The following is a 14,667-nucleotide window of genomic DNA, read 5'->3' as shown; positions in this document are numbered from 1 at the left end:
GACGTGTCACACACAAGACCCAGGTCCGTAGCTCAAAGGTCAAGGTCACACTTAGACGTTAAAGATCATTTTTCATGATAGTGCATTGATGGGCATGTCCGGTCCATATCTTTGTCATTCATGCATGGATTTTAAAATAACTGTGCATGAATGTGTGACACAGTAAGACGATGTATTGCGCGCAAGACCCAGCTCCGTAGGTCTAAGGTCCTAAACTCTAACATCGGCCATAACTATTCATTTAAAGTGCCATCGGGGGCATGTGTCATCCTACGGAGACAGCTCTTGTTTCTAATACAACGACAAGCTAATATAGATTTCTGATTGTAATCTAATGCAAGTTATTATCATTGAACTTTGATTTGTACAAGGAAAATTTAACTCACAAAGAGGCTTAAATAATTACACCCCCAACAAACTTGTTAGGAGTGCTATATTGGAATAACTTTGTCCTATCAATCACATGTTCCCTTCTTTAACTCTTTGTGTCTCTTTGTAGGGTTAACACACATTTGTTTTGTGTAACAACATCTGCAGAATCCCTCGGGATTGGTTGTTGCAGAAGCTGGTAGGACGAGTAAACCAACATAACCCTCAGGATGTTGCGGATGTTGTTTCATAAAACATACATGTGTTATTGCTATTGTTGCATAAAACACAACTGAAGTGCTGGAAATAAAAAAAAAAACTATTCAGCTGACATTAGCTGATAGAAGTCGGCTGTTTCAGTTTGTTATGGACGCATGTTTTATTTATGCGTAACAATGCATCACAACTTTACTTAGACATTCTTTATAAATATTTTTGTCAACAAAATCCTTTTTGTCATTGTCATCAAGTTAGTATCTTCCTAACTATACATCACAGCTTTTTCCATATCACTGTCCTCATCATGTGACACAAGATCCAATTTAACAACTCTGGTGCAAATATTTCATGTTCTTTGATGTTACTCTATGGATTTGATTCAATATTAAAGTGGTTGTTCCACATCATCACCCGCATCATATGACACAAGGTCCATAACTCTAATACAAATATTTCATGAATTATGTACACTTTTTACTTAGAATATCAGTTTAAATTTGGTGTTTTTATGCCCCCGAAGGGAGGCATATAGTTTTTGAACCGTCTGTCGGTCTGTCAGTCTGTTCGCAATTTTCGTGTCCGGTCCATATCTTTGTCATTGATGGATGGATTTTCAAATAACTTGGCATTAATGTGTACCACAGTAAGACGACGTGTTGCGCGCAAGACCCAGGTCCGTAGCTCAAAGGTCAAGGTCACACTTAGACATTAAAGGATAGTGCATTGATGGGCGTGTCCGGTCCATATCTTTGTCATCGATGGATGGATTTTCAAATTACTTGGCATAAATGTGTACCACATTAAGACGACGTGTTGCGCACAAGACCCAAGTTCTAGCTCAAAGGTCAAGGTCACACTTAGACATTAAAGGATAGTGCATTGATGGGCCTGTCCGGTCCATATCTTTGTCATCGATGGATGGATTTTCAAATAACTTGGCATGAATGTGTACCACAGTAAGACGACGTGTCGCGCGCAAGACCCATGTCCGTAACTCAAAGGTCAAGGTCACACTTAGACTTTAAAGGATAGTGCATTGATGGGCTTGTCCGGTCCATATCTTTGTCATCGATGGATGGATTTTCAAATAACTTGGCATGAATGTGTACCACAGCAAGACAACATGTCACGCGCAAGACCCAGGTCTGTAGCTCAAAGGTCAAGGTCACACTTAGACGTTAAAGGTCATTTTTCATGATAGTGCATTGATGGGCATGTCCGGTCCATATCTTTGTCATTCATGCATGGATTTTAAAATAACTAAGCATGAATGTGTGACACAGTAAGACGACGTGTCGCGCGCAAGACCCAGCTCCGTAGGTCAAAGGTCCTAAACTCTAACATCGGCCATAACTATTCATTCAAAGTGCCATCGGGGGCATGTGTCATCCTATGGAGACAGCTCTTGTTTCACCATATCTCTGTTGTTATAAAATGGATTTGATTCAAACTTAAAATGGTTGTTCCATATTATCACACACACCATGTGACGCAAAGTCCATAATACTGCCACCAATATGTTATGAGTTATGCCAGCTTTCTAATCTGAACCTCAGTTGTATTAAAGAGATTTCATTCAAACTTAAAATAGTTGTTCCACATTATTAGCAAATGATATGACACATGGTGCATTACTTTTGCAGAAATATTTATGAATTATGTCTCTTTTATACTTATTTAATGTTTTGATATATTTTATCTCTATTATTGCTAAATACATTTGACACAGACCTAAGCTATTGTCCAATATCTTCATCCACAGTGGAGTCATTACATACACCAGTGACAGCTCAAGATTCTTCAGATGTGTCCAATGCCACTATCCAGCATTGAAATAGTCAAGCCCACTGTCTACTGTGCTGCTCTAATTTTACTATTAGTTTCTTGATATTGTCGCTTAGTATCATCATCCCACTGCCCACATTACTCCCACCCACTCATCATCCCACTGCCCACATTACTCACACCCACTCCTCATCCCACTGCCCACATTACTCCCACCCACTCATCATCCCAATGCCCACATTACTCCGACCCACTCATCATCCCACTGCCCACATTACTCCCACCCACTCATCATCCCACTGCCCACATTACTCCCACCCACTCCTCCACATTCTGCAATGCTAGATTTTAAACATTATCTTTTTTTTCTCAGTATCACATTATTTCCCTTCTGTTCACATTACCTACACCCCCACATTAGTTCCCACTTCTACCACAACCCCCAGCCCCCTCCCCCTAAAAAATTTATACTTTAGTTTATTGCTTTTTATTGTGCCACCAAAAAATTTTGGGGGCCATTTAGAGTTGCCCTTGTCCATCCATCCATCTGTCCGATTTTTTTGTTTTGCATATCTCAAAAAGTATTTGACCAAGTGTCATCGAACCTCACTTCAACACAGGAAGTTGTGCACCTGGTGTTTTAATTTGGATCCCAGAGATATGGCCTTTGACTTAGTAAAAAGTATGCATAGAAAAGCCTGTGTTGCATGTATCTCATAAAGTATTTGCCCCAGGATTATGAAACATTACAGAAATGCTATTCAGCATGTGAAGTTGTGCACCTGTGGTTTTGTTAAAGATATTACTCAGCCAGACCAGAGTTATGGTCTTTGACTTAGTGAAAAATATGCATAAAAGTTTGTGTAGAACATATCTCAAGAAGTATTTGAGCTAGGTTCATGAAACATCATAGAAATATCATTCAGCATATGAAGTTGTGCACCTGGGATTTTGTTCCAGAATTCTATCTGTCAGACCAAAGTTATGGCCCTTGATTGCCAAAAAAAAATGAAAAAGGGCATACAAGTTTGTGTCCCATGTATCTTTTAAAGTTTTTAACTTAGAGTCATAAAACATAGGGGATTGTTATATAGCATGTGAAGTTGTGCATGTGGTGTTCTGTTTGGGATTTTACTCAACCAAGTCAGAGTTACAGACCTTGACTCTGTGAACAATACACATAAAGTGCTTAAAAGTTTATGATGTGTGTATCTGAAAAGTATTTCATCTAGAGTCATGAAACCATGTAGGAATAACATCTAGCATGTTAATTTGTGCACCTGAGTTGTTTTTATGCCCCCGAAGGGAGGCATATAGTTTTTGAACCGTCTGTCTGTCAGTCTGTCGGTCTGTCTGCAATTTTCGTGTCCGGTCCATATCTTTGTCATCGATGGATGGATTTTCAAATAACTTGGCATGAATGTGTACCACAGTAAGACGACGTGCAGTGCGCAAGACCCAGGTCTGTAGCTCAAAGGTCAAGGTCACACTTAGACGTTAAAGGATAGTGCATTGATGGGCGTGTCCGGTCCATATCTTTGTCATCGATGGATGGATTTTCAAATAACTTGGCATGAATGTGTACCACAGTAAGACGACGTGCATGCGCAAGACCCAGGTCCGTAGCTCAAAGGTCAGTCACCTTAGACGTTAAAGGATAGTGCATTGATGGGCGTGTCCGGTCCATATCTTTGTCATCGATGGATGGATTTTCAAATAACTTGGCATGAATGTGTACCACAGTAAGACGACATGTCATGCGCAAGACCCAGGTTCGTAGGTCAAGGTCACACTTAGAGTTAAAGATAGTGTATTGATGGGCGTGTCCGGTCCATATCTTTGTCATCGATGATGGATTTTCAAATAACTTGGCATGAATGTGTACCACAGTAAGACGAGTGTCACGCAAGACCCAGGTCGTGTCAAGGTCAAGGTCACACTAAACTTAACACGACATTTTCATAAGTGCCATTGATGGGCATGTCTCACGGGTCTCATATCTTTGTCATTAGTGCATGGATTTTAAATAACTATGCATGAATGTGTGACACAGTAAGACGATGTGTCGTGCGCAAGACCCAGCTTCGTAGGTCAAGGTCCTAAACTCTAACATCGGCCATAACTATTCATTCAAAGTGCCATCGGGGGCATGTGTCATCCTACGGAGACAGCTCTTGTTTTTATTTCACTTTGCAAGACTAGGGTTATGGCCCATGACTTAGTCAAGAAATATAAGTTTGTGTCCCATGTATCTCAAAATGTACCTGACCTAGAGTCATAAAACATTGGAGGATTTGTATATAGCATGTGAAGTTTTGCACCTCTTCTCTTTGGGATTTCACTCAGCTAGGCCAGAGTTAGTGAAAAATACACATAAACTGCTTAAAAGCTTGTGTTGCTTATATCTTAAAAAATATTTCACCTAGAGTCAATAAACCATGTACAGTGACAGGACAGGGGGCACCTGTGTCCTATGGACACACAGCTAGTGTTTTTTATTATTTCACTTTGCAAGACCAGAGTTATGGCCCTAGACTTAGTCAAAAAGTAAAAGTTTATGTCCCATGTATCTCAAATGTACTTGAGCTAGAGTGGTAAAACATTAGACCATTGTTATATAGCATGACATTGTGAAGTTGTGCACCAGGTGTTCTCTTTGGGATTTCACCCAGCTAGGCCAGAGTTATGGTCCTTCAGTTAGTGAAAAATACACATAGTGCTTAAAAGTTTGTGTTGCAAATATCTTAAGAATATTTCACCTAGAGTCACTAAACCATGTACAGTGACAGGAGTGGGTGCCCCTGTGTCCTATGGACACACATCTAGTTGTACTTACTTTTTAGCTCAACTATACAAACTAAATGGAGAGCTGTCCTACACGACCTGGCATTGGCGTGCGTTCTGCATCCACACCTCGGTTGAAGTTTTGATGCACTTTGTCTTTATCTCTGTAATTACAAGATGAATTTGCTTCAAATTTAAAAGTTATTCTAGTGTATTTGCTTAGAGCCATATTTTGGGTCCCGTGTGATTGGGAAAAAGATTAATGGCGACATATACCAATCTGTTTAGTAATGTCTGAAGTTCATTTAAAGCCATCTCACCAGTCTGAATTCCGTGACTGGACCCAGTTATGATGTCATCAAAATGGCGGCCATTTCTTAAAAGTAAATCTATCAGCATCTTCAAATGATTGATCAGAGTTGTTTGATTTTGATGCTAAAGGTAAGTTCTTTTGTTGTTTACATCGTACACACACATAATTATCTCGAATTTTGTAATTTTGATTAAAAGAATGTCATTTATACATTGTTAAAGGTATATTATGCCTAAATTTCATATCTGAATATAATTATGAAAAAATACCACATACTATCTATGTGATAGTACAATTAATATGTTTGTGAGTAATGTTTAAATACTACTACATAATAAATGTGTAACGAAATCTATAAGAAGATCCTTTGAAAGCAACCAAGCAAGGTAATAGCAGACTCGGTTTGATTGGGCCTGTTCATAAGAGGTTATAGGAAGCACAACACCCCTTACGCTCCCAAGCACCGGCCTAAGCAGAACTCTGTTACATAGATATTGAATGAACTCCATCATCCAAAAAGACCAGAAAATATAACAATATTTAAATAAAGTACCGGGAGATTTTTACATCACACACAGTATGAATATGTTACGCCACTAAAAATCTGGAAGTTTGTTTGAAACAAATGGTTGTTACTATACAGATATGTAATTGTGACTGCTGCATACACAGTTAGTTTATATATTTAGCCAAGTTTTTTCTAAATCAATCAATAAATGAATGAAATATTTACATGAGCATAGTACATATTTAAAGGAACATGGAATAAAACAAATGCTTCAATGAAGTCATTTCTATGCTGTATCGTAATAAAATGTAAATCAAATACAGAATCCCATTTAATAAAAATAAACTTACATATAATATCGAAAAAAACAACTTTATAGCAAAAAAACCATCGCCTATATCACATATCAGCGCTATTCAACCATTTAAATCGATGTTTCGTGAAACCCTTAAATCTTGAAATATGGCTGTTCCGTAAAATAGACGTAGCATCCAGTGAAAACTGACATGTTGTCTACTGGTCATTTACAGTCGTTTCAGATATGTTCTAGTCTCTGAAAAACATCAGTGAATTTGCTTTTTACATTTTATTGAAAATAATTTAACTTCTTTTGTAAACATCTTTTGAACTAAATTGTTTAGTACCTGTAAAGATGTATCAAAATGTCTGATTACAGCAACACTAAGCCCCAGGAACACATCTTTGCAGGGTATGGAAAGTGTGTATCATACACAACGGTCTTTTCTACTATTTGAGAATGCATTTATTAATAGTATGATGATCGTGATATGACATGATAGACTGACTTTGCATCTTGGTAAAGAGATTGTGATAGAGCTGCGGCAAGTAAGGACATAATGGTTCGCGCTAAAATCAGGTAAGAACCTGCAAAAGGGGTAGAGTCAAATGTGATTGAAAATAAACAAACTCCCCTAGTACTAACTAGAAGTTATGTTGATCCTTTTAGGGAATCAGTCTGTTTGTTTTCTGCCAAGAAAGGCAAAATCGTAAATATTAGTTGTTCAAAGAGACCAGTGCTTTGTGGGTAAAAAAATTACAACTTACAATCTTAACACTTCAAATACGTCTACATTTGGCAATAATCACAAAATATGCTAATGCCAATAATATCGATATGGTGAAAACTATTGGGGAAAACATGTTACTAACTATATAACTTGACAAATACAAAATAGTTACACACCCAGTTCTGGTATTTACATGATCAGTAACAACAGTTACTGCTCATAATCAAGATCTTCTTTGGAAGTCCATATGTATTTTATTGCACGTTTGCCATGTTGGGTGATTCTGGGGCCTTCCATGGAAAGCAAAAGTGACAGTTTGAACATGGTGTAGACAGTCCTGTTCTGAACTCATTACGGAATCCTACGTGCTCGACCCTTACATGTACGCATAAATCCATAAACCTTCTGCAGCTATTCGTAGTCATAGCTAATAGCATTTACAACATGCAGTCGGTGTATTATGCATTCAGAATTAAGGAGAACTGAACTAAAAGTCTTTAAACCCATCAAAATCAGGTAATAACCAGCCAATAATAACATAACTGTATTATAGCAATCGTTCTCTATTTACGGCGGATATATTAAAAAAAAAAAATCGTAAATGGTCAGATTTCAAGCAAGAGTACTGTCATAGAACCATTATGAAAATTCTCTAAAAAAGTAATAAGATACTGTTTGCAAGCCCTTGACCATTGATAAAGTTATCTTAGAACTTTCCAAATTTAAATCAGAATGCAGGATAATGGCAAATGCTTTATCACCCAGCTATGATACCCATCAAGAAAAGTTTCCTTCTCGCACATTGCTTGCCACAGACTGGGCTAAAATGGCCAAAATATTCTAAAATTACAGTAACAATAGAAACTGTGGACTACCGAAAGTGTATTGTTTAAAGACTCCATTATTGTTCAATAAAGTTTTGAGATCCTATGGACACTACCAGTCTAACATTTGAAAGGCTTTTATCAATATAAAACATATCTTCCGGGAATGAAACATTGTAATAAAGATAGGGGTTTATTTGCATGAATACTAATCATTACATTTAATGAAGTGTGGATGTTTATAATGCTGAGCCGGCAGATTAGTACAGAATAATGTTTATGTGTAGCAGAGAATGAGCTTTATTCAATTACAGGCTAGATAAATATCGCAATTGACATTTATACATCACTTTTAAAAACTACACCACTGTTGGAATATAATGATATTTTAATGGTAAAAGTAAAGTAAAGTACAGTTTCTTGTTTAACATGGGTAGTCCTCACCTGGATTGGATGGATTGCAACTTATTTCCAGCCGAGCCCATGGCATGCATCATATTTACCTCCCCAGCATTCAGTCTAGGCTGATACTGCTGGAAACAGTACCAATTTAAGTAAATCACCCAGCAGTGAACACTAGTCAAGTGGTAAAGCTTACACAAAACAAATATATTCATCAAGAAATAAATCTGTTGAAATAAAGTGGGTGGGGTAAGATGTATTTATAGTCCTGTTTGGCGCCATATAACCTATACTGTGTTGGTGTGCTGTAAAACCCAAATAAATAAATAAATGATTATTTCTCATCATTTAATTGTTTATATGCTTCAATATTGTCGTTATATTGACAGCATAATTATATTCCAGGATAGAAAGTTAAAGAAAATAATATGAAATTTTTCTGTGTAATGTAAGTAAATTTTAATATATGCAAAGTCATATTTTCAAATTTGGCCGCCATTTTGATGATGTCATAGATCGGTCCAGTCATGGAACTCGGACTGGCGACATGTCTTTTTGTGACATTCAAACATTGTCAAACAGTTTGGTATATGTCGCCATTAATCTTTTTTCCAATCACACGGGATTCCTGTTCTGTATACACTATTCACCATGATCACCCACATCATATGACATCAGCACCATAACTCTTGCCCTTAAATTTTCAGGTAAAAGTTCTGATGCATTTTCACCCTGTCTTTTATAATCACATAGCTTTGATTCAAACTTAAAATAGTGGTTCCACATCATCGTCCATATCTGATGACAAAAGGACCAAAACTCTCATTACAGTATCTGTCTGTCTGTCCATCCGTCTGCAAATCTGGATCCCGCAATTACTTAAAAGCATTCAGGCTAGGTTCATAAAACTTGGTATGTGTATTGAGGGCAATATGTAGATAATGCTTGTACATTACCTATGCTTTGTAGGTCAAAGGTCAAGGTCACTGTTAAGGTCGAGTAAAAATTGTTTCTGCTCCATTACTTTTATATGCTTTGATGGATTATCTTAGTGGTACACACAAACATTTCCGACTTTTTTTTCTTTTAATTTTGAAGCAGTTTTGAAAATCTTAATGTCAGAATTTATTTTGCAGATCTAAATACGTTTTTTCCATTGAAAATAAAGTGGGTGGGGTAATTTTGTCAACATCTAAAAATTAAAGAGATTTGTTAGTGACATTTATGCTTATATAATACTGACATCACCATGTATTCATATTAACCTGTAAGACCTGAAATCCCTATAAGATTAAGTAGGATATTATATGTTTTATAAAGTACCAACTTTTTTTCAATTTTACAAAATTTCAGAAATGCGTAAACAGTGGGTGAAGAAAATACCCTATAAAATTAAAACGAGTTCGGTGACCTATGTTTTTTCTGCTCTTGTTTGTCTTAGAAACTAATGTTCTTCAATCTCACAGGGTATGAAAAAATTCTTAACGTTAGAAAAATTTCGCTGGTACATCCTTAATACTGCACATAATTGTTCCCATTGATGAGACAGTGTGCCCCGTACTTGATCTATGCTTGTAGGTCAAGGTCACTATTGAAATTTAAGTGAAAATAGTTTTTATTTCTTAGCTCCTATATGCCTTGAAGCATTTTTAGTCTTAACACTGTTGCCAACAATCACAAAGGACAAACATATAGTTTTATACCGGTAGGGGCTTCTGTATTGCCACAGCAGTACTCGGTCACTTGTTGTAATAATTCCACACTGAAGGTGGAGGAATGTTGTTTTGAAATATACCCGTATCTTTTATAAATCTTTTGGTGTTGTTCATCCTGCTAATTATCCGTTTGGCCCTCAAAATGTCCCAAACTGAAAATACTTACAATTCAGAAGTATTTAAACTAGAATTCAAACCTCAAATATATATTGATTAGCACATGACCTTTGCTCACATAGTGTATTATCTCTGTTGACCCAGTAAAAGCAATCTTTCCTCTTGTATTGTCCCCCGCCTTTTTCGAAGAAAAAAAGGGGGACATCGAAATAGGCTGCGTCTTTCCATTCTTCCGTCCTTCCATCCATCTGTCCTTCCTACCGTCCGTCACACTTCGTGTCCTGTCCATAACTCTGTCATCCATGAAAGGATTTTGAAATAACTTGACACAAATGTTCATCATAATGAGATGACAGGTAATGCACAAGACCAGACCCCTAGCTCCAAGGTCAAGGTCTCACTTAGAGGTCAAAGGTTAACAGGGTCTGTTTCGTGTCCGGTGCATAACTCTGCCATTCATCAAGGGATTTTGAAATTACTTGGGATAAATGTTCACCATAATAAGACGACATATCATGCGCAAGACCCAGACACCTAGCTCTAAGGTCAAGGTCACACTTGGAGGTCAAAGGTCAGATACAAGAATGACTTTTTCCTGAGCATTTCTTCTTCATGCATGGAGGGATTTTGATGTAACTTGGCACAATTGTTCACCATCATGAGACGGAAGATGTCATGCACAAGAACCAGATCCCTAATTTATTATTACTTCCCTTTGTTGTTACTATAAATAGCTTATATTGTACCTTTTTTATTACTGGCTGTAGGAAAAAGTCAAGACCACTTTGTTGTAGTACAACATGATTGTTACATCCAATTATTAGGTGTATTTTGACCTATCACTACCTGGTAAGGATTATCATGTGGACTTGGAATTTTTTTTTTCAGGATTAACTTCCCTTTGTTGTGACTATAAATAAATTATATTGTAACTTTTTTTATAATTGACCGTAGGGAAAAGTCAAGACCACTTTTCTGTGGTTCATCTTAGATGTTATTTTCAAATTTTAGGTGTATTTTAAGGTATCTCTTCCTGGTAAAGAGCTTTTTTTGTAATCTTAAAAAAACAAAACTTACTTCCCTTTGTTGCTATTATAAATAGCTTAGTCTTGAAACTTTTTAACCTGGTTGTTAGAATTGGATATGTCATTGTTTCGGCTTACTGTCTCTCAAACTTACACAGAAAATGACGAGCATAATATTATGACAGTCTGGCACTCTTGTTATTTTTTGTTCATGCCAAGATGCTGTATTGGCATGCAGTATGTTTTGTAAAAAATGTCCTTCTAAGGCGGGGGACGTTGGTAATTCTGTTACAAATTCTTGTTACTTAATGGATTTGATTCAAACTTAAAATAGTTGTTCCAGAGCATCATCTTCATTATGTGGCACAAAGTCACAAATACATTATATTTCATGAATAAAGTCCCCATTTTACTTAGGATTTCAGTTTGATTTTGATGTATTTTCATCATATCTCTGTTAATACTAAATGGACTTGATTCAAACTCGAAATGATTTTTCCACATCTTCACCCACACCATATGACATAAGGACCTTAACTCTGGCACCTGTGTGTTATGAATTATCTCTGTTTTTTACTTTGAATTTCAGGTTAAAGTGCTGATGTACTTTTGCTATATCACATTTGTTATTAAGTGAAGTTGATTCAAACTTCAAGTTGATCCAAATTATTAGCCACATTACTGTTGTATAAATATCCATGAATTATGTCCTTTTTATAATGTTATGATTCTCTTTCACTCTATCTCTATGTTATGACTCAGACTGTAACTGTTGTCCTGTATTGTCATCCACATTAAACAGTCATTAAACACTCCAGTGATAGCTCTAGCTTCCTCAGATGTGCCCTTTTTAACTATCCAGTATCAAAATAGTTGAGCAAGCTGTCTCCAGTGATAGCTCTAGCTTCCTCAGATGTGCCCTTTTTAACTCATTAAACACTCCAGTGATAGCTCTAGCTTCCTCAGATGTGCCCTTTTTAACTATCCAGTATCAAAATAGTTGAGCAAGCTGTCTCCTGTGATAGCTCTTTTTCACATTTTATAATTGAAGACAATAACTTTAAAGCCAATGAAGGGAATTCAATGTAACTTGATAAAAGACGATATGTAAAACTGATATAACCTGTAAAGTGTAAGCAGTATAATCATTTCCTGAATAGATATAAAATGATCTCCCAGAGGGAACATAAGACGTACAGTGAGTGATATCAGAAAATACAGTTAGTATTATTCATTAGAATATTATTTATAAGTCCCCTACCAGTGGAACACTGTTGGGGACTATAGGAATGCCCTCTGTCCATCCGCAAATCTGGATCTTGCAAATACTCAAAAGTTTTTAAGCTAGGTTCATAAAACTTGGTATGTGTAACACTGGAAGGGACTATCTGAATGCCCTCCATCCATCTGTCTTTTCATCCGTCCACCTATCCATCTGCAAATCTGTATCCTGCAACTACTCAAACAGAATCTATTGCCAACAACCACAAGGTACGAACACTAACAAATTTTTCCACCTGTAGGGGACTTCTGTATTGCCACTGCAATACTCAGTCACTTGTTACATTTCTAAACAAGGCTTCAGTGTGGGTATGAATCAGTTTTAGTGATAGCTCTAGTTAAAGTAGGCCACACTGAGTATTTCTTCATTCTTGACTCATCTTTATAGAATTATAAAACAAGTTCAAGAAAAGAAAAAATAATTTTCTGTTTTACTATTAGCCAATAAAATACTAGATGAAACAAAATGGAATATGTGGTCTGGGGGCCTGGTTTCCATGGAATGTGATTTGCTGGTTGATGGATACAGTCTTGTGTTCAAAGGTACAGGAGAGCGAGTTCTTGTTACAAGGGAACTGGATCTTTCTAAAGCTACGTAAGTACAAGGAATTACCACAAAAATAATACTGGCAGACCAGAATAAACTTACATCTTACATAACACTGTGACATTACTTGTCCTGATAGAATATGTCCAGTTTTTCAGCTCACAATAGCATGAAGTGTTCAGGATGATCACTGACCATCAAAGGTATTCTTCAGATGACATCTTCTCTGGAACTGTTCTGCTTAGTTGCACGTAGGGGTCACCAGAGCTAAAAATAAAAAAATCCCCATATGACATCTCCTCCTAAACCTTTAGTCCGATCTTGAAGTCGAGAAATGTGAACGTTCCTTGGCTGACCCTCTGTTATATATACATAAGTAATTTATATTTATGAAATCAGTACAAAAGTTAGTAGATAGAACATTTTTTTTACTGACAAGCCTTAGAGTAATGGAAAAAATTTGTTTCAGTCTAAAATCAGATTTTGTATGTGAATTGTTACCAGTTTCAGTTTGTTGTAAATTTGGATAAAATAACTCCATTATATTTTCCAAGTAATGGTTCGTGTTTATAAACTTTGAAGTCCATAATCCACCTGCCAAAAATAAATGTCAGATTAGTTGTTTTGATCAGAATAGGTTGTGTCCAGCTCAGACCTGTGGGTATTCATTTCTTGCCATTCTTAGTACTGTTTTTCATATTTTTTGTATACAAATGAAGTACATATTTTTTTTTGTATACAAATGAAGTACATATTTTTTGTATACATAAGAGCAAATCCCTCCATGTTTTATTGTACTATTTTGCACTACACTGCTTCTCCCTAGCGAGTTATGTGAAAGTGGGCTTCAGTTATGTTTTAATCTCTTTAAATGTTGCCTGATTCTGACAACCTATTGAAATAAAATCCTAAATCCTACTGCAGAGTAACTTATGCAGATACACATGCTATCTCGCCATCTTGCCATGCTTTGCAATGTTTTTCATTACTATGTTATATTGATGCTTTGTCAGTGACCCTTTTGATGACCCTTTTGAGGGTTTTAGTACAAATTAACATTCTTTTTTTTCTTGTTTCACTTGAAACTGTTGAAAAGTTGGGAGCCTGTCTGATGGACAGCTCTTGATGTGTAGATAAAATTATTATGGTGGCTGATTTCTGCCATTTCGTTTGTTCATGTCGGCGCGGCGAAATGTCGAAGTAACAAAAACACGAAAGGTTGAAATAATGCTTATTTGTTGTGTGTTCGCCTTTTGACATTCGAGGCAAATATACGAAGTAACGAAACATAGAAGGTGAAACAACGAAATTTCAGAGGCAAACACACAAACTTTTGTATTAATCACTTTTCGTGTCGGCGGGTATTAAAACCTTGTGTTGTCGCCCTTCTTTTGTCGAAAGGCAAACACATGACAGTTGAGCTGTTTTCGACCTTACTTACTTCAACCCGCCGACACGAACACAGGACAAATGTTTCATATAGGTTGCATACAAAATAAACGTATAAGAAGTTATGAGAAAGTCCGTCTTAAAATCTAATTCTGCTGAAAGAAAGGGATATTATCAGCGTACGTATTACCAAGTAAGGATATAACTCTTCCCTCTATGAACATTGTTTATAGCAAATTTCATTTCAGCAGCATATGTGTAATTGTTATGCGCATGTCTACCGGAAGGCGAATACATGAAAGAACGAAATTGCACATTTGTGGTGTGTTCATGTCGGGGGGTCGCAGACACAAACACACGA

The 14,667-nt window shown here is 36.6% G+C and overlaps 1 protein-coding gene across 2 annotated transcripts in view; it reads left to right on the top strand.

The window, feature by feature from the left end:
- LOC123529323 (reelin-like) overlaps positions 1 to 14,667 on the top strand; it is a 418,269-nt gene that overhangs the window by 306,587 nt on the left and 97,015 nt on the right. For both annotated transcript variants that reach the window (XM_045309613.2, XM_045309612.2), the window contains exon 42: positions 12,812 to 12,965. In XM_045309613.2, the coding sequence (XP_045165548.2) occupies positions 12,812 to 12,965 (154 nt within the window). The remainder of the gene's footprint in view (positions 1 to 12,811; positions 12,966 to 14,667) is intronic.

This window comes from Mercenaria mercenaria, chromosome 13 (assembly GCF_021730395.1).
Source record: "Mercenaria mercenaria strain notata chromosome 13, MADL_Memer_1, whole genome shotgun sequence".
Taxonomy (NCBI): domain Eukaryota; kingdom Metazoa; phylum Mollusca; class Bivalvia; order Venerida; family Veneridae; genus Mercenaria; species Mercenaria mercenaria.
The sequence above is the reverse complement of the archived record's forward strand: the minus strand, read 5'-3'. Positions and strand labels throughout refer to the sequence as shown.